The sequence below is a fragment of the Cervus canadensis genome, chromosome 22 (assembly GCF_019320065.1).
Source record: "Cervus canadensis isolate Bull #8, Minnesota chromosome 22, ASM1932006v1, whole genome shotgun sequence".
NCBI lineage: Eukaryota > Metazoa > Chordata > Mammalia > Artiodactyla > Cervidae > Cervus > Cervus canadensis.
This window is the reverse complement of record NC_057407.1, coordinates 5,225,460-5,250,132: the sequence shown is the minus strand read 5'-3', so window position 1 is coordinate 5,250,132 and position 24,673 is coordinate 5,225,460. Positions and strand designations below refer to the sequence as shown.

Below are 24,673 nucleotides of genomic sequence, written 5' to 3'. Positions count from 1 at the left end.
TCATATTGCCAGATTGCTTTCCAGAAGAGTGATACCAGTTTACATTCTCAGTCAATGAAATCTCAATGAAATAAAATACCAGTATTACATTCTCAATCATTAAAACCCCATCCTCAAAAAAAAAAAAAAAAAAAACCCCATCCTCACTAGCATTGAGTATTGTAATTTTCTTTAATCTTTGCCAATTAGCCATTACAATGTATGTGCTTAGTCTGCTGAAGAAGGGATAGGCTACCCTCTCCAGTAGTCTTGGGCTTCCCTTGTGGCTCAGCTGGTAAAGAATCCACCAGCAACGCGTGAGACCTGGGTTCAACCCCTGGGTTGGGAAATCCCCTGGAGAAGGGAAAGGCTACCCACTTCAATATTCTGGCCTGGTGAATTCCATGGACAGTATAGTGCGTGGGGTCGCAAGGAGTCAGACATGACTGAGTGAGTTTCACTTCACTTCTTGAATAATATGTGCTTAGTCTCTCAGCCCGACTCTCTGTGACCCCATGGACTGTAGCCCGCCAGGCACCTCTGTCCCTGGGGATTCTCCAGGCAAGAGTACTGGAGTGGGTTGCCGTCCCTCCCCCAGGGGATCTTCCCAACCCAGGGATCGAACCCAGGTTTCCTGCATTGCAGATGGATTCTTTACTGTCTGAGCCACTAGGAAAGCCCAAGAATACTGGAGTGGGTATCCTATCCATGTTGCAGGTGATCTTCCCAACCCAGGAATTAAACCAGGGTCTCCTGCATTGCAGGTGGATTCTTTGCCAGCTGATATACCAGGGAAGGCCCATTAAACTGTATAGCATTCCAAGAAACCAAAAGTTAAGTGTGCAAGTCCACGTGCCTGTGACTCACCTGCAGCATGCTTGTAATTTATGTAGCTTTCTTCTTCTGTAGCAGTTTCCAGACTGCCTTCCTTGCTGTCCACTCAGCACTGCTTTAAGGAATGCAAAAATACTCCCGAAATAAACATCCCCTAGCCAAGCACAAAAGACCTTTGGATTTTCCACAGTTTTTTTCCCCCTACATGGTGGTTTGCTCAGCTGGTAAAAGTCACTTATGAAACAGGGTGAGTAGACTAGAGTTACCCGTGGGCTTCAAAACACACAGCCAGTCTAAACTGTGCTTTCAAAAGGATAAATTCTGGCCCGTCATCTTCAGCCCAACAGCGAATCTTGGATTGTGTTGGCTTTGCCCCTGCAATTGTCAGACTAACTGAATTTCAGTGTCCCTGATGGAGGCAACAACAGATTGGTTCCAAATTGGGAAAGGAGTACGTCAAGGCTATATATTGTCATCCTGCTTATTTAGCTTAAAATAAGTTGCAGAGTACATCATGTGAAATGCCAAGCTAGATGAAGCACAAGCTGGAATCAAGATTGCCGGGAGACATATCAATAACCTCAGATATGCAGATGACACCACCCTGTGGCAGAAACCGAAGAAGGACTAAAGAACCTCTTGACAAAAGTGAAAGAGGAGAGTGAAAAAGTTGGCTTAAAACTCAACATTCAAAAAACGAAGATCATGGCATTTGGTCCCATCACTTCATGGCAAATAGATGGGGAAACAATGGAAGTAGTGACAGACTTTATTATTTTGGGCTCCAGAATCACTGCAGATGGTGACTTTAGCCATGAAATTAAAAGACACTTGCTCCTTAGAAGAAAAGTTATGACCAACCTAGACAGCATTTTAAAAAGCAGAGACATTCCTTTGCCAACAAAGGTCCATCTAGTCAAAGCTGTGATTTTTCCAGCAGTCATGTATCTTGTTCCAAAGATGTGAGAGCTGGACCATAAAGGAAGCTGAACACCAAAGAATTGATGCTTTTGAACTGTGGTGTTGGAGAAGACTCTTGAGAGTCCCTTGGACAGCAAGGAGATCAAACGAGTCAGTCCTAAATGAAATCAGTCCTGAATATTCATTGGAAAGACTGATGCTGAAACTGAAACTCCAGTATTTTGGCCACCTGATGTGAAGAGCTGACTCAGTGTAAAAGACCCTGATGCTGGGAAAGACTGAAGGCAGGAGGAGAAGGGGACGACAGAGGATGAGATGGTTAGATGGCATCACCGACTCTATGGAAATAAATTTGAGCAAGCTCCAAGAATTGATGAGGGACAGGGAAGCCTGGCGTGCTACAGTCCATGGGGTCGCAAAGAGTCAGACACGATTGAACAATTGAACTGACTGAACCGATGGAAAGATATTGAAATAAGACAGAGATCAGACTCTTAGTCAGACTCTGCAGTCAGTCCTAGCAGGGCTTCTCTTAGGCCACTGTTTCTGATTTGCTGACATACACATATCCCACCTCACCCCCCAAGAAAGGAAGCATCTTCTTTTCTGCACCCTGGGCATCTCATTTCCTCCTCACCATTAACCAGATTTATGACCCACGGTGAGTCACGTATCTTTTCTGGGCTTCGGTTTCTGTATCTGTAAAATAAAGTAATGGAGCTAAAGATTTTCAGGAGCCTATCTGACTTTAAAATTGTTCAGTTCTGAGATTCAGTTGAGATGTATGAAGTCATGAAAGCTATTTCTGAGAACGTAGAGCTGTCCCCTACATTCCAGAATATTCATAAGGGCTTTGCCTCATTGAGAAATAGTACAAAATCTTCTATGGTGTTATACAATTGGAAATAACTTAGAAGTCACTTTTATTAATACATGGAGCTATTTTAGGCTTTGAGTGAATTTTAGGATGAGCTGTTCCATATGCTGACTGACTCATTCAGGAAAGCGAGGTCACTGGGCGGCCCTTGACGGTCCTCTGAAGACAGCAGCAGGGACTCACCTTCCTAAGCTTCCTCTGGTGCCACTGTCAAAAATAGTGAAGTGTTAGTCAGACCAGCAGCGACATATTTCTTAGTCTCATTGCTGTAGGAAGCGAGGCACCGGGTGTATAATTATTTTGTCTTTTAAAGGAAGTTGACATTCTATCTGTCAAAAATGGACTCTGCACAATTCAATTTCCAGCGTTTCCTGTATTTCAGTGTTCCCAAGCTGCCCCAAAGCCAAACCCCTTTTAGAGATTGGTAGAGAGACACCCTGTGCAATGTCCATCAGAAACCCACCGCGATCCCCTGTTTCCCGTGCAGGGCTGGGGCGTCAGATGCATCACGTTCGTGGACAACGCCAGGATCTCCTACTCTAACCCCGTGAGGCAGCCGCTGTATGAATTTGAAGACTGCCTGGCGGGCGGGAAGCCCAAGGCCCTGGCGGCAGCAGACCGGCTGCAGAAGATCTTCCCCGGAGTGGTACGTTGGTGCTGGGTGCTGAGAACATCAGGGCTTTTTGCCAGGGCCTGTCCGTGTTTAAGTGTTAATCACATAGGAATCAGGCCCTACCGGGATGGAGGGAACAGAGACAGACATCAGTCACTTACTGCCGGGGCCTCATCGTGTGTTTCTTTAGGAACCTCTGTTTCCTCATCTCAGAAGTGGGGATTACAAGAACAAAATAAAACCCTCATATATTATTGTGAAACCAACATGGAGGCTATATGACAAAGTGTTTTATAAGTTACAAAGCACAGAGTTGAGGAATTTGGGGGTCCGCATGGTGTTAGATACTGCCTTGTTCCAAAGGGATTTATCCACTTTGGATATTGGATCCAGTGTAGGATATGATCTCCCTCATGGCCAGGATGCCTGATGGTTAGTACAGGTTTATGAAATTAGATATAGTCTGCACAAGAAAGATCTGGCAAAATGTTCAGCCTTTTACTCTAGCCAATGCTTATCCTTGACGTCTGTCATTTACTTTGAAAACGGTGAGAGGCAAGTCGTTCAGCTCATTTGGTTAAACATCTGGCCATGTTTTTGAGGTTATCCAGCAGAACAGATTCTGCATCTTGCATGCTTTGTTGATTTGCGTGACAGAGGTTAGCTCAGGTGTCCCCAAAGCATCTGCTTCTACTGAAAGTGCCACAAGAGGCTCTCAGTGCTGGCTTAAAAATAGAAGAAAAAAAAAAAAAGCCTGCTTTCTTAAGGTTTCTCTGTTCAGTCACTGAGCATTAGATTCATTCATTTTCAGCCTTTGCTTTAAAAGCGACTTTGGCCCTTTTGTCCATTTCACCAGAAGAATGTCATCTCTTGGGTTTAATTCAGTGGGACTGACTGAGCCCTCTGTACCCAGCTAGGTGCTGGGTGACAAGAGGGAGAAGAATAAGTTACACCCCATCGTTGAGGAGACCTCTTAGTTACGTTTCTGCTGTGACGACATTACACATCACACACTCCCAGCATCCAAGTGGCTTACAATCACGAACCCTGATTTCATGTTTGCAGGTCTGCGGTTCGTCGTGGCTTAGTGGCTGGGCTGGACTGGACTCTGGCTTTGAGTCCTGTTCCAGTCTGCCCTGTATGTCATAATTCCAAAGTCTAGGCTCCAGGAGCAATGGTCAGCTGGTCCTGCTCTCGTTACGATAGAAGGTGGAAGTGTAAAGGAGTTGGTCAGCCTACCAGCACTTCCTGTGTCTCTTAAAGTCTCAGCAGTGTCCTCTATCGCCGTCGCCAGAGCAGGTCACAGGGCCAGGCCCCAAGTCAGTGGGGTTGGTCCGGATACTCTGCCTACCTGGTGGGAGGTCCTGCAAAGCCGTGTGGCTAAGGGTGTGGACACATAATTCTATTAGAGGTGGGCAGTGCATAGTCAGGAAGAATAATCCATTCTATCACCGGAGACAGACCTGGCTTTGAATCTGAGCTCTGCCTGAGATTTTTGCTCACTCAAATCCTAGCCATGGTCTGTGACCCAATGCAGTTCCCCCTATTTTATTTGTTCAGTTATCCTATGACTTACTCATTCATCATACGTTTATTTAAGGCCTGCCATGTGCTAGGGGCTGGGGAACAAGGCAGACGAACTTCCCTCTTCCTCGCCTGGAGCTGAGAGTCTAATGGGGGATGTGGTCAAGAAACTAATTTCATGAATGGCTACACTTGTAATAAGTGCACGAAGCGGGAGCTCAGTGGCTGTGGGAATGTTTAGCAGGTACACCTGACCTGGAACAGACTTCCTTGAGGAAGCTAAGCCCTGAGACACGGGTGAGAGTTAGCTAGACCAGGGCGGACAGAGCAGCCTGTGCAGACGCCTGAGGTAGGACACAGCCTGTGCCCCTGTGGACAGAAAGGAAGTCGGGCTGGCTGCGGCACGGGGTCAAGAAAGAGACTCAGAGCTAGGGCCTCAGCAAGGGCCCGGTCATGCTGGGCCTTAGAGTTCAGGTTCCCCTTTTCTTGAAAGCATCAGCCCACCAGGACCCTTCGTACGTTCAATTTAGTATAGTTTTTCATTCAACAGATACTGCCTCATCACCTTCCTTACACCAGGCCCCGGACAGGAGGCTAGTCTAAGTGAAGAAGACATGAAAAGAGGTGAAAAGAACTCAGCCACAAATAATATTCGTAATCCTAGGGTGGAATTCATTGCATAGGGAAACAACTGACCTTGAATCAATCAAGTAACCACTTGAGGTCACTATTTGCCCCGCAAAGGTGAGGCAATAAAATGTAGGGTTGTAGAGCCACACTGAGGGTTTTTAAAATCCATCTCTGGACATCTGTTTCCAACCCTGATGAGTGACTGATGGACTGGCTCTCCTGCCATGATGCATCTACTGGTTCTGCACCTGAGTAGACTATGTAAAATGACTTGGCAGAAGCTGACCAGCAGGCAGTGAGAGACTGTGGGCTCAGAAAGAAGTGTTTGTCCCAATTTATTGCACGGAGGCATTTTTTAGCCCTTGTCAGAGCCCACAGGGAGCCCAAGGAGGTATTGTTGATCTTGATGAGCTGAGGAAACAGAGATGAGAATTCAGAGCAGCCAGGCAGCTGAAACTTTAGGACAGAATATCAGACCTGCGCGAGCCGTGCAGGGAAGGAGTTCCAGAAGAGTGTCTGGGCAGCAGCACCTTGAGGCTTCGCACGTTCTCAGGGCAGGACTCCGTAATCTGGGCAGGAAGCACCGTGAGTCTGCTGTGGGCAGAATGGGGTTCCAGAGCCCCTACAGGCTGCAAGGCACCGGAGTCCCAGACATCCAGAAGGGAGAGACCTCTCTGGCCACTCTGGGCCCTTAGGTGACACCCCAGTGAGGCTACAGAACTAAACATAAAAACTGGAACTAGAGAGCTTCTACAAGAGAGAAGCCTGGTGATCCTGTGATGACAGAGATTCCTAGCACCATGGAAATACTGATCATAAGTGAGAAAATGGATGAGTAGGACTTCATCGAAATTTTAAGTTTCTGCTTCTCAAAAGATGTTGATAAGAGAACACAAAGGCTGACCCAAACTAAAACTACTCACAGTACACGTATTTGGCAAACAACCTATATCCGAGATACATGAGCAACTCCTGCTACCCGATAGTAAGACAGGCAAACCTTTTTTTTTGTAAGGGACTGAAGGGTTGGGCCAGCACGGCTTCCTAGGGAAGGTGTATGCGTGGCCAGTGAACACATGTCATGCTCAACACCATCAGTAGTCATCATGGGCTGTGAGTCAGGCCCATGAAGACATATCCCTGCACATGCACTGAAATGACTACAGTTAGAAGACTGGCAGTGCTAAATGGTGGGAGGGTGAGGGGCACCCACAGCTCTCACACTCTGGGGGCAGAGGTCCTGGGGATTGACTGCGGAAGGTAGAAGAGCGTTGCCTGGATAATAGTCGATGCCCTGAGGGGCGTGTGCAGTGGTTAATTCGCAGCTTGTCAAAACACATCAAACTGGACACGCGAGGTCCATCCGTGTACCTCACTTGCTGTACATTATCGCTCGCCCTGGCTGCACGTTTGAGTCATCTGGAGAGTTTTAGAAAATATCCATCCCTGGGCCCACTCTCAGAGACTCCAGTTGAAATGGTCTGGGGAAAAGCCTGGGCATTAGGAATTTAAGCAGCTCTCTAGGTGGTTCTGATGTACAGCCAAGGCTGAACACTACTGTGCTGGCAGCTTGCTGAATTCCAGCCTCAGACCTGTGGGCCTCAGTGGCGGGCCGGGAGCCAGTGCTCCTCCGCAGACTCAATGGCTGGAGCTTTAGCAAGCAGAGATTCATTCAGGTTAGCCAAGTAGATGGGGGTGAGGGTCTGAATTATTCAGAAGGTCAGAATTGGGGGTGAGTAATTACGCTTTAATCTTGGTGTCGTTAAAATTCCCAGGCAATAACTTTGTGGATCGAGCAACCATCACTTAAAACACGTTGTCTGTTGTAAATACGATAGTAAGGTATTATCGTTGTTATTACGGTGGTTGCTGCTTTTCTTACTGTTCATTACGGTATTAGGTATGCAGCAGATACACTGTACTTAAGGAATGAATGAATGAGTGAGTGAATTATGAGGTCCTGAGAGGTATCTTTGTGGTGTCCTCGTTAAAATGGACTTGTTTTGAACCTTCTTAACTGAAGTTCTTTCTGCCTGGCATCTTTTGCGGCAACCTTTTTTTCCCCCCTGCTCAATTCTTTTTGAAATTTTTGCTGTTATTACGACTGTGCCTTTCTTGAATTCCAGATATTAGGTTTGGTGAAGAAAATAGCATCCACTTACAAAACAGGTTTTCCTTTGTAAAGGGGCCTACTGCTGTGCCCCCTGCGCTGCTTCTGCAGGGTGTGAGCGGTCTCGACAAATAAAAAAGCTGGTGTTTTCACACGCTTCCCTGTGGCAGGGCTATGCAGGGGATTGGGTGTGCAGTTTGTGATTCTAGAACACTTTCTTTTCTGGGAAAAGTCAATGTCCCTGGCTTCACTGGCACGCATATGTGACTCACAGTTCATCTGCCAACACATTGTGGAGCCAGCAGGGGACAAAAGGTAAGTTACAGAGCTCCTAAAGGCCCCATGATACGTCTTGAGCCTTGAGAACCCAGGTTACTCTACCAGCCCCTCTACCCCTCAGACTAATATCTTCACATTCCTAAGTCTAGTTTTCTGATCAGTGAGCAAGGAGAGTCTTTCAGTTTTGAGGGTTTTATTTGTTTTTAATGCATATGGCCCCTGATAAAATTAAGGCAAGACTCTCAGCCATCCTAATCTTAGGTGAATTTTGTTAAATTATTTCCGATTGTGACATCCCTTTTGGAGGTGTTCCATACTAAGAAAGCAGAGTGGAGGGCAATCTGGAGACAAGTGGAGAGACAGTCCGGCTGGACCGAGGGCCTTGGGGAAGCCGAGGGCATTGTGATGACATGCCTTGGCCCCAGGTTGTAGGAAAGAGACAGTTCTGTCCAGTGTCTGCTTTGTCCACACGGGAAGTGCCTCCCCCAACCCCTGCCACTTTGGAGCTAGATCCGTGTGTCTCTGCTGCCCTGTCCAGCCTTAGGGGCCTGCGATGCCAGGACAGCTGGTCTGGGTCGCAGAGGTGAAGAAGGTGGGGAGCTCAGCTGGCAGAAGGCTGAGGCAGCATGGTCGTGATGGGGAGATGTCAGGTTGTAAGTGGCCCTGCGTGCTCAAGGTGACAGGGAGATGCAGGCTCTGGGATCCCACCCGTCGCTTTGCCTCAGAAACCCCCCCTCTCTGGGTGTGTCCCCAGAACGCCAGAGGGTTCAACATGAGCATCCCCATGCCGGGGCACCCCGTGAACTTCTCCAGCGTCACCCTGGAGCAGGCCCGCAGGGACGTGGACCAGCTGGAGCAGCTCATCGACGACCACGACGTCGTCTTCCTGTTGATGGACACCCGGGAGAGCCGGTGGCTGCCTGCCGTCATCGCCGCGAGCAAGAGAAAGGTAGGGCGGGGCCCCATCTCCCAGGGCGGAGTGCCCCCCATTCTGCCCCCACCTCCAGAGCAGAGGGATGTTTGTGTGGCCTGCTGACCCAAGGCCAAGGGCTTCCTCCGCAGACCATGTGCCTCATGCACCATCATGTAGCCCAGATGTTACCCTGTGAGCCCCGTGCCCTGGCGGGGCCACTCTGCTTACAGTGGAACGTGAGCTCCCAGAGGACGCAGACTCCGGCTCATTCAGCACGGTCGGGCCAGTGACAACTTGAAGGGCCGCAAGAACGAATGGTTCAGGAAGTCAGGGTGCATACACATGATAGAATAGTATGTAACCAGTCACAGTTATGCCGTCAAAGAATTTTAATATAATGGAAAATACTACGTAGTTAAATAAGTATATATATATATATATCTTACGTCAGTTATGTTTATGTATATGAAGATATCCATGTCTGTTTATCAAAGAATGGGGGTGGCAAGAGAAAGGGAGAAAGAGAGGAGGGGGATGGGCGAGAGAGAAAATAAAAATACCTCGGACTATTATTATAACTGTTAGGGCTGTGAGATTCTGAGTGATTTTTGTTGTCTTTTCCGGTGTGGTTTTCTTTGATTTTTTCAGTGTTCTATGTAAATAGAAATTTGGGAGAATAAGTCAATTTATGACTAACAAGTTATTATAGTATTAAAGGAAAAGAAGCTTTCCTTGAAAACCTGTGTGAAGGGTGAATTATATGACATGAAAAAAATCTATGAAATTTATGAAAAAAAAAATCTCTGTAGAAATGACAAATGACAGCATAATGCTGCAAAGAATGGCTTTGAGAACTCTGGAGACTTAGTTTTATATACCTTCCTTCTTATCAGCTAAGCGACCTTGGGCAAGTTGTAGAAATAACCTTTCTGACTTTCAGCATCTTCTTCTATAAGTAAGAAATGTTTGCTGGGAGTTTTAAATGAAACCAAGAGATAATTTATGTTAACCACTTGTCAAGTCTTTTGCGCTTAGTAAGCCCTCAGTCTTGGGTAGCTGTTACCAACATTGTTGTTGTTGCGTTGCTAAGCTGTGTCTAACTCTTTGTGACCACATGGACTGCATGATGCCAGGCTTCCCTGTCTATCACTGCCTCCTAGAGTTTGCTCAAATTCATGTCCACTGAGTCAGCAGTGTTATCCAACCATCTCATCCTTTGTCATCCCCTTCTCCTCCTGCCTTCAATCTTTCCCAGCATCAGGGTCTTTTCTGATGAGTCGGCTCTTTGCATCAGGTGGCCGAAGTATTGGAGCTTCAGCATCAGTCCTTCCAATGAATATTCAGGGTTGAATACCAACATTAGCTTATAGAACCTAATTACAATCGAACAGAAACACTACGAAACAAGTTTTTTAAGTTGACCCAATATGCAGTTAGCCATGGCCTAAAATGTAAGCGTCTCTTACCTCTGGTCTTTTATTCCTTGGAACTCACAGCTGGTCATCAATGCTGCCTTGGGATTTGACACCTTCGTTGTCATGAGACACGGCCTGAAGAAGCCCAGGCATCAGGGAGCCGGGGACTTGTGTCCCAGCTACCCCGTGGCATCTGCCGACCTCCTGGGCTCATCGCTGTTTGCCAACATCCCTGGCTACAAACTTGGCTGCTACTTCTGCAACGATGTGGTGGCCCCAGGGGATGTAAGTGGATTTCTTTGTTGTTGCAGGTATCTCCTACAGCCGTCTTGCCCACTAGGGCAAAGAGACCCAGCTCTTTCCTTTAAGACTGTTTATAATATTGTCTTTTAACGAAGAGAAAAATCTTCTTATTTGGGGATGTGGCATTATCCCTCGTGAGCCTTGCTTGGCATCATAGACTGTGTACAGCTGTGCCCTGCTCACCAGTGTCTCCGGGGCACTCAAGGGTTTTTAAGAGTATTACCTCATTTAGTTACCTAACAGGTATATTTTGTTTTTCTTGGTACTCGCAAGACATGGTATTATGTGAGGCCGACTGATCTCTGCCAACAGTGAGTGTCTGGCTGTGTCATAGAGCTTTACCATGGAGGAGTTGCATGCCCCTGACAACTTGCCTTGGGTGGAAAAGAACTTTGCATTCACGTCCATGACTGTTTCTCCGTAGTCAACCAGAGACCGGACCTTGGACCAGCAGTGCACCGTGAGTCGTCCGGGACTAGCCATGATCGCAGGGGCGCTGGCGGTGGAGTTGATGGTTTCCGTTCTGCAGCATCCCGAAGGGTGAGTTTCCCGTTTAGAGATGGCTGTTGAGACAAAGACAGCTTCTGTATCTCCCTTGACCTTTTCTCAGTCTGACTTTTTTCTGAGAATTGTGTTGTTCTTTCCACTCTCAAAAAAACAAGATTAAAAAAAAAACAACCTGGTTTGATCCTTTGGGCTGGTAAACTTGTCATGTGATGTTTGGAGCTGTGTCTCTGCGTCCTTGTAGAACTGAACTCTCCTAGGGTTATTTGGTAATGGATGATAAGGAAGGATAAAAATTTTCATAGGGGCTTTAGGACCTTCCTGCTTTCATTCTGTTATATATTATTTTTGATCTTCTTAGCTCTTAGCATTTGAAAGGCAGTACATGAATCACATATGATAGGACTTGGATTTGGCTGTATGTAACAGATCCATCTTCAGTGACTTAGTCAGATGGGCAAGGTTTTATTTTTCTCATGCAGCAAGAAGCTCAGAGGCAGGCCCCCAGACAGGGGTTCCCATGCACCGTCAGACACTGTGTTTCTTGATCATTCACCCAGCCACTCTTGGCTTTCTTCCTTATGCTTGTCCTGTTGTGGTCACAGGATGAGTGCTCTGCCTTCAGGGTTGCTTCTGTGTTACAGTTAAGAAGAAAGGAGTGACCAAAGGATGCAAGCTGTGCTCATCTGAGGCTCTCCCCCACCACCCTGCTTTTTTTGGCCATGTTCTGCAGCATGTGGGATCTTAGTTCCTAACCAGGAGTTGAACCTGTGCCTCCTGCAGTGGAAGCATGGAATCTTAACCACTGGACCTCCAGGGAAGTCCCCGAGGCTGACCCCCTTTAAATGGCTCTCCAGGAAGACTTATACGTTGATTCTAAAACTCGTATATAACTTGACCTTGCCCTTACAACTGCAAGGAAGACGGACAAATGTAGTTCTTTGACTGGGCACATTGCCTCTGAATGAAACTATGATGAGATAGGAAAGGAGAATGGATGTTGGGCAGGCACCCAGCAGTGTCTACACACTCATTAAAAAAAATTCTGTATATATTTAAACCCTAGAAGATACTGTTATTGTTACATAGTTGGGTTCATTTAATTTTGTTATTATTTTCCATTTTTTGACTTTGCTTTCTATGTCCTTGAGCTTCTATCCTAGGTCATTTTCCTTCTGCTGAAAGAACACCCTTTATCATTTCCTTTAGAAATGCCAGTGACAAAGATGTTTTAGTTTTTGTCTGTCTAAAAAATGCCTTTGTTTTATCTTTGTGCTGAAAAATATTTTTGCCATGTACAGAATTCTAGACTGGTTCAGTTCAGTTCAGTCTCTCAGTCTTGTCTGACTTTTTGTGACCCCATGGACTGCAGCACACCAGGCCTTCCTGTCCATCACCAACTCCCAGAGTTCACCCAAACTCATATCCAGTGAGTTGGTGATGCCATCCAACCAGCTCATCCTCTGTCGTCCCCTTCTCCTCCTGCCTTCAATCTTTCCCAGCATCAGGGTTTTTTCCAGTGAGTCAGTTCTTCACGTCAGGTGGCCAAAGTATTGGAGTTTCAGCTTCAGCATCAGTCCTTCCAATGAACACTCAGGACTGATCTCCTTTAGGATGGACTGGTTGGATCTCCTCACAGTCCAAGGGACTCTCAAGAGTCTTCTCCAACACTACAATTCAAAAGCATCAGTTCTTCAGCGCTCAGCTTTCTTTATAGACCAACTCTCACATCCATACATGACCACTGGAAAAACCATAGCCTTGACTAGATGGACCTTTGTTGGCAAAGTAATGTCTCTGCTTTTAGTACGCTGTCTAGGTTGGTCACAACTTGTCTTTTAGCATGTTGGGAAAATAATCCTGTTGTCTCTGGCTGCCATTATTCTTGTTGAGGAGCCAGGTGTTTATCTCACTGCTGCTCCTTTGGTACAGTTGGGTTTTCTCCCCCTGCCCCTGCCCTCAGTTGCTTTTAAGATCTTCTCAATATTTCATTGGAAATATTTACGTAATTCTGTATTTATTATTATATACTTATTTCTGTGTTTATTCTGATTGTGCTTTCTAGTGCCTCTTGAATCCATGGCTTGATGTTTTTCAGCCATGGTGGAAAACTTTCTGCCATTATCTCCTAAAGCATTGCTTCTGCCTCTTTTTTGATTCTTTCCTTTTGAGTCCCCAGCTGCATGTCAGAATCCAATGATGCGCTTTTCTGTGTTTTCCATCATTATGTCTTTCCTTGCTTCAGTCTGGCTGTTTGCTTTTTGGCTTATCTTCCAGTTTACTGATTCTCTCTTCTCTCTTCTATGTCTATTTGTTAAACTATCCACTGAGTTTTAAACTTCATTATTATATGTTTCAGTTCTACAATTTCTAGAAGTAATTTGATCTTATTTTACACATTTCCTGTTCTCTGCTGAAATTGTGGCTTTTTTTAATTCTTTGAAAACATTTAATCATGTTTTCCTTTTAATTTTTATCAGATATGCCCATTAATGTGAGATCTCCTATGAGTATGCTCCTCTTGTCTATAGCTTTTATCTCCTCATATACCTGTTTTTTTTAAACGAAGCCTTTTTATTATAGAAAAATAAAACATATATGAAAAAAGACATATATTGTGTGTTACATACACACACACCATTTGTATATATATAAAAACTCCTTTGTATGCACCATCCATTTCAGTAATTACCAACACATGACCGGTCATCATTTATCTGTACTACTGTCCATGTTTTTTCTTCTTCCACTGACTTTAAAGCAAATCCCAAGACATAGTACTTCAGTCATAAAAATGTATCTATTCGGTATGTATCTCCACTATTTTTACATATAAAAACAAAGGCAGTTCCCTAATATTATCGCATATCCAGTAAGTATTTAAATTTCCTTAATTCCTGAATTTGCTTGGTTATCTGACTGAGTACTGGCCATTATGTGAAAAATTATATAGATGTTGTGATTTCCATTTCCTCCTGGGAAACTCCAAGTGGAGTGCCATCTTAGACCATCGTAGTCAGTTAGCACTGGTCTGTTTTCAGGTCCTCCCTTAGTCTGAGGATGTATCCCCGCCATGATCCCAACTCAAAGCCTGGGATATTCTCCAAGGTTCCTCCCTATGGGCAGACCTCAGCTCTAGACTGTACCATCAGCCCCATGAGTCAGTCAGGATCACTGTTCAGCTTCTGATCCTATGGCCACTGCTTTTGGAGACTGGCAGTCGCTTTCCCTGGGAACCTCTCCTCGCAAATGCCTAGGTCGCCTCTGTGGGCTTCCCGCCTCCCAGATAGCTTGGCTCCGTAACTCTCCCTTACCATGGGAGCGCTGATGCTTCAAACATAGGGTTTTTTATACTTCGTCTAGCTTTGCTGTGTCTTCTCTATGGGAGGGCTGGTCTTAACTGCCTAGTCTACCAAGCCAACCAGTTAAAAAACAGTTTTCAGTTTATTCAGCTTTGTAATTTATTAAGCACCTATAGCATTATGCTTGCGTGTGAGAGGAAGGAAAGGAGTAGGCTGATGTGTTTTGGTTTGACTTGACCTTGGCCCTTTTGGTAGGCTCTGTATTCAACACATTGTGTGTATGTTATATCATGGATGTGAAAACTAGCACCTCTATGGTCCAGAGACCCTGCTTCTCCAGGCAAGGAAGATCTTACTTCATGACTTAAAAACAATAGAAGTAATTCATCTTTCATCTAGCAAAGAAAAGTGAGACAAAAATTAAATTAATTTAAAAAGAGTCAGTAATTTAAAAAAAAAGAAAAAAGGAAGGAAAAAAGGAAAGTAAAGACAACAAAGGAAAGAAAAAGAAAATTAATCAACAATTTAAGAGTCTCTCAATATCTGCTAGAGACAGTGCTGTCAAGGTTGTATGGTAAAGTCAGACTGGAGCCAAACACGTTTACGTCTGACTGTGTGACAGATACACTGTGACTTATCTTATATATTTTCAACACTGACCTAGTACTTACGTTGTGTTACGCTTTATTCTAAGCCCTTTACAAATATTAACTCATTTAATCCTCATAGCAAACATAATAGGAAAGAACTGTTATCTGTCCCATTTACCTTCTTCCTTCCTTCCTTCCTTTCTTTCTTTTTTTTGTCCCATTTTTGATGGGGAAACAGAGGCATAACCAAGATAACTATGTTGCTGAAATTCACGTAGCTGGTGAGCAGTAACCCTGGGATTTAGCTCAGCCCAGTTTGGCTGCAAACTCTGGCTTTAAGCACTCTGCTAAGATATGCTATTTGTAATACCGACACAGAAGAAGTGAACTTTTGAAAGGTTTGTTTTTCCAGTTGTTAGAAATCGACATATATTTACCGTATAACTCAGAGTTCTTCTGCATGCTTGGAAAGATGGCCGCTGTAGCATCGGTAGCATACGTAACTAGTATGGCTGCTTCAGTGTTGAATGGAAACAAACAGCTCTTTTGTCTTCCTCTCATCTTTCTCATCTCCCTGGCACCTGCGTTTTCTTATGGCCCCTGGACAGGAAGCACTGGGGATAAAATCTTTCAGAGCTGACTCCGAGTCCTTGACACCAACCCCACATCGGCCACTCAGCCACCTTTGCCATGGTCACGGGCTAGAACCAGGGCCCGTGTCGCATGTCTTCCGTGATGTAAGGAGACTCCACACTGTGGTTTGGGGTGGAGCACATCCGTTCTGCCCCATTAATTCCTCACTTTTCTTTCTCCTTCCTCCATGCAGTAGCAGGTACATCACCTCAAGAAGTTAAGGTCGGAAAGTTTTCTGTTTCAAAACATCAGCAGCGTGCTGTGGTGTTTTACAAGACTCTTTCAGAGAACGAGAACTAATGTTTATCGGCAAATAGCTTGTGGCCACAAGCTCTGGTCTTTCTAACTTCAAAACACAGGCCTTTTTTTTAAAAAAAAAACTGTTCTTCTACCTTCCTCCCAGGAAAATTAGTTTTTTTTATGTGTGTTTTTTTGTTTCCCTGGCTTGTGCTGCCTAGCAAAGGGTATTTCAGTTATCCTTGTAAATCTTCCGCAGACCTTGTCTAGATCATCCTCACGGGAATTAAACATAAACTTCTCTGAAATGAGCAGCTCTCACCATTTCCCTTCCTCAGGGGCTACGCCATTGCCAGCAGCAGTGACGACCGCATGAACGAGCCGCCAACGTCCCTCGGCCTTGTGCCTCACCAGGTGAGTGAGCGGAAGTGAAGCTGCAACTCCAGGCCCCCGCCCGGCGGTGCAGCAGGAAAGTATTTGGGGGTCACCTTACCATGCCGTCCTCCCGGCCCACCTCTCCCCCACCCTCCTGGCACTCCTGCTTCCTTGGAATTTATGAGCTTTATGAGCACCCAGAGGGGATCCCGGGCTGCAGAATGGTGACGAGAAGAAACCCTGAACGAACAGTACTATCCAGGCTCGATTTAGCATTTTTCATGTTGACTCAGGGCTTCAGGATGGAGTAGAACGAGAGAGAACGGGCTCTGGAGCCAACCAGACAGCAGCGTCAATCCCATCCCTGCAGTTATTAAGGTGGCCTTCCTTGGCCATGTCACCAAACTCGGAGCCTTAGTTTCCTTCTCTGTAAAATGTGGGCAGGAACACCGACCTCGGCTGGTAGCGGCAGAGATGAGAGGTGGGGTATAGGAAGGCCTCGGCGACAGCGCCTGGAGTGTCACAGCCCTCAGTAAATGATGCTGCCGGCTGTGTTGCTGCTGTTTGTTATTATCATCAACTCCTCAGCCAAAGAGCAGCCTTTCCGGGCATGCACGGTAAGACCATTAGAAGTGCACAGTGTCACCAAAAAGTGGGGCATCTTTTCAGAAAAAGAATCTGAGGCTTCCTAAGGAAGGCCTATGCCATAGAGAGTGAAAGAGAATGAAAAAGTTAAGTTTGTGCTCCCTCTGCACCAGTTTTTGTGACCATGCTTTTGGAGGTTTTCTGGTCTTGGAAGTCATCTGAGTTCTGTGCGTGTGTGTATTTCACTCTGTAGAGGAGGGCCATCTCATGAAAGCAGCGGTGAGAGTGCCCGACAGTCCTGTCTCGGGGGCCGTGAGGACAGACCCCCAGATGCGTGCGGAGAGCAGGGTGATTCACGCCAACCTCATTCACCTTTCTCTCTGCCTGTGCACACCTGCCCTGTCGTTTTCTGGTTGAGGGTCTGCATCAGAAGACAGGAAGTTACTTGTCCCCTTTCATAGAGAGAAGTAGTGGGTATGCTGAAATCCAAACCTCAGCATGGCACTCTGACCAGGGCTGGGTCTGAGGTTTTTGAGTGGAAGCGGCCCTGGCCTGCACATGGGGCGTTGTCGTTCAGTCACTAAGTCATGTCTGACTCTTTGCAACCCCATGGATTGCAGCACACTGGCCTCCTCTGTCCTCTGCTGTATCCAGCTGTCTGCTCAGATTTGTGTTCATTGATTCAGTGATGCCGTCCAATCATCTCGTCCTCTGTCGCCTCCTTCCACTGCCTTCTGACTTTCTCAACATCAGGGTCTTTTCCAGTGAGCCGGCTACTTGCATTATGTAGCAAAAGTATTGGAGCTTCAGCATCAGTCCTTCCAGTGAATATTCAGGGTTGATTTCCTTTAAGACTGACTGGTTTGATCTCCTTGCAGTCTAAGAGACTCTCAGAGTCTTCTCCCTTCACTTCAAGTCACCACCCTGGGCCACTTGGCACAAGTCGCCCGTCACAGCCTCACGTCAGGTCATTCACCTCCCCGAGCCTCAGTGTCCACGCCAGGTGCTCGACCTCGTGTCCAGAACTGTCTAAAATGATGAGGCTTTGTGAACCATGAAACACCATGCAGATGGGACTTTTCCAGCCTCCCTCGTTCAGGAGGGCATTTGTATGACATGAATGGGTTAACCTTTCCTGCAGAAGCACCTCAAGTAGGACCCAGCAGACCCTGCGCTGAGCCCCATGATGAGGAGGCAACCTTCCAGAGCCGGCCTCTGCTGGGGACGCGCTCACGTGAATCCCCACCTTTGCCTCTCTTCACAAGTTGCTGACCTTGAGGTGTGCCCTCCCCTCCTTCACAGATTTCATGCTAAGAAGGGCCTTAATTAAATTTTCAGTCATGCCCCCGCACCAGTTTCTGTCTTGAAGTCCTTGATGTTAAATTACCACAGTTGTGGTTTTCTCAGTGTTGAGGCCAGAGGGCACAACAAGAGTCTTTATAGAAGGGTTCCTGTGTCAAGATGCGTGCCCGTGTTTTTCAAGTACTATGGCAACTAATCCTCCTCAGTGTTACTCACCCCCGTGGGGCCTGGCGATTGTTTGTCAGTCACCCACTCTCCCACTTCTTTCTCCTCGTTTTCCAGCGTCTGAAGGATTATTTTGGTTGTTGGCCATCTCTTCATTTGGCCTTCTCAAAGGCTGAAGGGTAACGCAGCCATATATGGGAAAGGCCCAGTGCGTGCGGGTGACTGCTTGCTTACATTATTTCAAGTGTCAAGCCTTTATTTTTAGCCACTTTCTAAAAAAGACAGTGGGGAAAGAACTTTACGATTATTCAGGGTTGTGTGGTCCCAATTTAGAGGCTTTAAATTTCTTCCCTCTTTTTTTTTTCTTTTTGGAGTGGAGTGAGTCCATGTAAGCAGCCGTGCTTTGACTAGGAGACGTGGCATTTCCATGAACGCGCTGGGCTGTGTTGCAGTAGACTCAGCACCAGCACCGTCCCCTTCCCGGCTCTGCCCGACAAATGACTTCCTGTCGGGGAGGAGCTCCCGAGCCCCTCTGTGTGCGCTGTATACAGAGGGCGGCCCAGGACGTCCCCAGGCTCGCTTTTCTCCATTCCCCGAAGGAGGGCATTCATTAATTGGCCCCCGTGGAATGAGATGTAGTAGAAAAGTGATAGTCCTTGAATGGAGAATCCCAAAGCCGCCCACCCACCAGCCAGTTGGTCGTATAATCTGGGGAAGCTTGCTTCACTTCCTGCTCTCATGTCTCTGCTTTCCCCAGGGTCAGACCTGGGAGACCTGGGGGTGACTTAGTCTATCTCTCTATGGGCCCACAGGCAGGCTTTGGCTCATCCAGAGACAGGCCAAGTGCAGGAAAAGTCTTCATGAAGACCCTGAAATTCAGTGATACCCAGCCTAGGCGGGGAAGAAACCCCAAAACCTCTTACTGCATTTGAAAACCGTGAAGAAACCATTTGAAGGTGAGAAAATAGGCTTATGGGTTTGTGCTTTTTAAAAAGCCTCCAGCCCGTTGTATGTAACCAGGATTCTACAAGCAGGCGGCCGTGAGTGTAAGCCCCTGTCTGTCTGTAATGCGCTTTTAATTTGTCACTTTTATCCACATATAAAATGCACACTATCACACAGATCATGAAATGTACAACTTGGATTATCATAGAATGAATACCACGTGTGTACCCAGCACACACATCAAAATGAAATCTTGTCAAGCACCCCCATAGCCCCTTTCATGCTTCTTCCAGTTATCATGGCCTTTCCAGTCAGAGACAAGCCTTTCTTGACTCTGAACACCTCAGGAAACTTCTATCTCATTTTGAACTCTGTAAATGAAATGATATGGTACATGCTGTTTGGAGTCTGGCTTCTTTTGTAGAAAGAACTTTGTCGATCTTAGCATACTGTCGTTCCCTCTGCTGCTCTACGAGTGGGATCTTTTATTTATTTAATTTTATTTTTTAAAGAAGCTTGTCTTTTTCCTGGCTCCTGGGGTCACGACTGAGTTCTGTGAGACCAGACCCCTCCTTTTCTGGTTCTTTGGTGGGAGGTGCAGTTCAGGAGTTAGCAAAAAACTGCCACTCCTGACGTCGCTGGGCAGTTGGTGTGCAGACTGGTGAGACAGACATGATGGAAATTTGCAGCCGATATAGCTCCTGGACATCCCTCAGAGAAGGAAAAGCGTCGTGGTGATTCAGTAGTTGTCCGAACACCACGGTCGTGAATCTAGCATTCCTGCTTTCATCCCACCGTGGACAAGGCCGTTCACCTTTTTAGTCTTTGTGTGAAGGTACTCTTGGTCCTCAAGCACTACTCAACGAAGACCCTTGATGGCTATGCCCCTCCTAGAGGTTTGGTCTTACCAACCCCATGGTTCTTTTGGCCTCTTGAGTTCTTTCTTTTAGTTAATTTCAGAAAAATAGGACAAAGCCCAAACTAGGGCAGGACCTGTGGAGGGACCAGCCTGGGAAATCTCCCCACCGAGACAAAAGCTGAGCTGGAGCTATGGGCTCCAGCTACACCTCGGCCTGTCTGCACAGACTGTGCCCCACAAATTTTCAGGCCATTACCTTTTAATAAGGTGTCTGTTTGTTTTTGTTTTTTTTTAATTTTTTAAGATTTATTTTCTATTTGGCTGTGCTTGATCTTCGTTGCTGCAAGGGCTGCTCTCTAGTTGCAGTATATGGGCTTCTCTTGCAGAGGCTTCTCTTGTTGCGAGCTTTAGGGCCTATCGGCTCCGTAGTTGTGGCTCCTGGGCTCTAGAACACAGACTCAATAGCTGAGGTGCTTAGGCCTAGTTGCCCCATGGCATGTGGGATCTTCCTGGACCAGTGATCAAACCCTCATCCCCTGTATTGGAAGGCAGATTCTTCACCACTGGGACCAGCAGGGAAGTTCCGGCTTGGGTATAATTTCATCAGTTGAAGGAGGTCACTCAGGCCCCACAAGTTTTGCTCACCTGATAAGGCTGTCCTGTGTGGGAGGCCCACATGGCAGGGAACCTGAAGGCTCTATGATCATACAGAGGCAATTAGAATCCCAACTTTGCCTCTTCATTTCATTTTCATCAGCTCATTTGACAAAAGGGGTTTGAGGAGGTTCTTGCCACTTGTCAGTGTGACCTTGGGCATGTTACTGATCCTTTCTGAACTTCATATTTTAAATTAGTGGAATGGGCATAATAATACACTGGGATTAATGTACAGATTAAATTATAGTTTCTAAATACTAGCACACCCAAGAAGGGCATGGCAACCTTCTCCAGTACTCTTGCCTGGAGAATCCCCATGGACAGAGGAGCCTAGTGGGCTATAAATACAGTTCATGGGGTCACAAGGGTCAGGCACACACAAGTAAAGAATCTTAGTTCCCTGACCAGGGCTTGAACCCACTTTCCCCTACATTGCAAGGTGGATTCTTAACCACTGGACCACCAGGAAAAGTCCCTTCTTTCACTTTTCATTAAAATGGTAAAGTGGGAGCTTATCTACCCTCCTAAAAAGGAGGTTATAAGGAATCTCATAAAACTCCAGAAGCAGTGAGTGTGTAGGGAAGGGCTGGAGGGATTAGTCCCATCCTGCAGTGTTTTCCCAAGGACGATGCTGGCTCATTTCCAGCTTGCTGCTTCTGCACCTCGGTGGCCTCTCTTTGAGAGTGAGTGGTGGCTCAGTGGTGGTAGTTGGAGCCATTGTCTAAAACAAAGACCTCTGTGGTGCACCTAGGGTTTCGAAATTGCTAAACTCTGTTTTGGCATTGAATTTGGTTAAGATTCGTTTCAACATCCAAGAGCCTCGCGGAGTTTGGACTTAGTTCTTACTTACGCAAACTCCAAGCTCCAGAAGTATTGCCAGGCCTGCTGGAAACCAGTGTGAGGGTAGAGCAGGAGGTCCGCACTGTGAGCAGCTGTTTCTGTTTGTTTCTGGCCTTGGATCTTCACTTCCCATCCAGGCGAGGTGGGCTCGGGGCTCCATGCTGCTTTTAACTCAGCTTAGGTGTAAATACCACCAGGGGTGGCCCAGTGGATGGGACCCCTTCCTATTCCTGATCTATTTATTTTGTGGCCAGTTAGGCATAAATGACCAAAGATAGTTTAGTCCACTCAGACCCTGATAGCAGCCATCTTCATCTTGAGTTTCTGATTTGGGGAGGGTGTCTGTTTCTTTGTTTCTTAGTTCCTCTGGTCTTTTTCTTTCTTCCTTCTTTTCTTTCTACCTTCTCCTTGCTTTTCAGCATTCCCCCTACACTTTGGAGAGGAAGAAGAGAGCTCAGATCCCTGGCTTTGCTATGTGGTGCTTGTGGAATCTTGGGCAAGCCAAGCCACTCCCTAGGCTTCGATTTCTTTGTCTGGAACACGAGGGAGGTCACAGGATGGTAGTGAGACCACCGCAAGAGGAGTATGTGAAGACACTCCACAGAGCCAGACACACGGATGTTGTTATCTAGTCATTCAGTCGTGTCTGACTCTTTGTGACCCCATGGACTGCAGCCCACCAGGCTCTTCTGTCCATGGGATTTCCCAGGCAAGAGCACTGGAGTGGGGTGCCATTTCCTTCTCCAGGGGATCTTCCCCACCCAGGGATCAGACTTGCCTCTCCTGCATCGGCAGGCAGGTTCTTTGCTGCCGAGCCCCCAGGGATGTCACAGGGAGGGCATGTAATAAATGCTGGTCCTCGGCTCAGCCCCCCCGCCACCGTTTCCACATGAGGCCGGGACAGGCCCTCCTACACCACCTCCTAGGCTGGGAGGGAGCCGTCATTTCTGCGGAGGGATTGGGGGTAGCAGGGGAGGCAGGACCTCACAGGCCATGTACCCAGGGGCTGCAGAAAGCCCTTGAAAAGTCATAAGCTGAGCCATAAACCTGGTCAGGTTTCAGGTTTGGCTGCTGCACAGAGAATAGACCGGAGGAGGTGTTAGTGGATCTGGGTACAGAGTTGGAGCCCTTGAGCCTTTAAGTGGAAGACAGCCTAATCCAGGGGCTCCCCCATCTGGTGCGTCAGACTCTCCTTGGGAGCCGTGTCAGAATCCCCAGCCCCATTCCAGGTCCACTGCATGACAACCTCCAGGGACCTTCGGCATTTGAGAACGACGACTCGGCTTCAGTCTGTAAAAATGGCTTCTTGATGGCATCCTATGGGACAAAGTACATAGTCTGTCAAGTTAACACAAGCCGAATCCTGGTCTTTGAACATACTTTTTAAGTTTTGTACTCCCACGGACACTCGCTCTCCTTCCAAAAGGGCCCTTGACTCCTGGTCCCAGGCAGACCCCCGCCCCCAGCCAGCGGGGCTGATTAGACACGCACAGGTGCGCCTAATGGGCGGGGCCACCCCCCACTGTCCTGGGACCCACCTGCTCTGCGGCTTTTTGCTTTTTACATCATCTCTGCACGCACCTTACTCCTCCTGAGGACGGGAGCATGAGGCCCTGTTCAGTTCAATCGCTCCATCGTGTCCGACTCTGCAACCCCACGGACCGCAGCACTCCAGGCTTCCCTGTCCGTCACCAACTCCCGGAGCTTGCTCAGACTCTCGTCCATTGAGTCAGTGAGGCCATTCAACCATCTCATCCTCTGTCGTCCCCCTCTCCTCCCACCTTCAGTCATTCTCAGCATCAGGGTCTTTTCAAATGAGTCAGTTCTTCGCCTCAGGCCCTGTTAGCCAAACCCAAATACGACCTAGCGCCTCGTCTCACTGCTGTTTGACAATGGGGATTTCAAAGCAAGCTGCTTCTGCTCTTTGTGGGGCTTGGGGGTGACAGAGGGCACGGGGCCAGGAAGCTGCAGGTAATTGTCCTCCTCCTAGACTCCATCGTTCCTGTGTGGGGCTTTTAAATACTCAGGGGGTAGCAAAGAGATGGGCTTCCCTGGTAGCTCAGAGGGTCAAGAATCCGCCCCCAATGCAGGAGACCTTCGATCCCTGGGTTGGGAAGATGCCCTGGAGGAGGGCATGGTAACCCACTCCAGTATTCTTGCCTGGAGAATCCCCATGGACAGAGGAGCCTGGCAGCCTGTTGTCCGTGGGGTCATAAAGAGTCAGACGTGACTGCACGACTAAGCACAGCACAGCAGAGACACATATTATAAAGCTGGTTTTTCATAAATCGGTTTTTTTTCCCTCTAGAAGGCTACACAGGAAACTAATGCTGAAGGTTTTGTTTGTTTTGTTTTGTTTTGAGGCAGAGGGGTTGGGAGCAATAGGGACTTGATGGTTTTCATTTTGTACCTTTCTGTAATGTTTGGAACCTGTTAATAAGGTTATTAGCTTTCTTTTTTTCCTCATCTTTTCTGGAGGTACAATATATGTATAGTCAAATACACTCATTTAAATATGCAGCTTAATGAGTTTTGACAGGTGTGTACTCTTGTATATGACCATCACTGCCATAGACAAGACCTGGAGCATTTTCTTCACCCCCAAAATTGACTTTGTGCCTTTTCCAGGGTCATATCCCCACTGGTCTGATTTTCATATGGACCACTTTAATATTTTCTTTGTTCTTTTCAGTATTAAAGGGAAATAAAAAATGTCTTCAGTGTAAATTAAAAAAATAAAACATGCAGGGATGCAGGCAACATTTGTCAGTGCTAAAGAATACCTCTTATTAGCCACAAAGCTAGGTAGAGGGGTGTGGAGGGGTGTGTGTGTGTGTGTGAAATTGGCAGTTTTCCCCCTCTCTGGGGAGGGGGAATAATGAGAAGCCAGTATTATTCAGGGGAGGCTGTTTAAAATGAAGCTAAGTATGTAAATACTGTATTTTAAAAACTTAGGAAAATGGGCATTAAGTATGCCATGGGAGGACCAATGGTTTTTTTGTTTGTGCTTTTGTTTTCTGTCATATGCTTATTTTTATTATGGGTTGAATCAGATTTTTAAAAATAGCTATTTAACACAGTCTCCTGTAGGAAAAGATTGACAGCAGATATTAGTAATCAAGAGTTTAGAGTAAGCTGTGTGCAGTCCCCAAAGTGGAAGTCTGTCTTTTTTTTTTTTTTTTTAAGTCTGTGTCTTGAGCAGTGTCAGGAGGTCTTTGTGTGGATGGAGTGATCACTTTGTCAAGCCTTGTCATTTAGGCATTAGTTTAGACGTGGCTTAA

The 24,673-nt window shown here is 46.6% G+C and overlaps 1 protein-coding gene across 1 annotated transcript in view; it reads left to right on the top strand.

The window, feature by feature from the left end:
* Positions 1 to 24,673, top strand: part of ATG7 (autophagy related 7) — a 231,789-nt gene that overhangs the window by 75,669 nt on the left and 131,447 nt on the right. Inside the window, exon 15 of the mRNA XM_043442242.1 lies at positions 16,003 to 16,078. Coding sequence (XP_043298177.1) covers positions 16,003 to 16,078 — 76 coding nt within the window. The remainder of the gene's footprint in view (positions 1 to 16,002; positions 16,079 to 24,673) is intronic.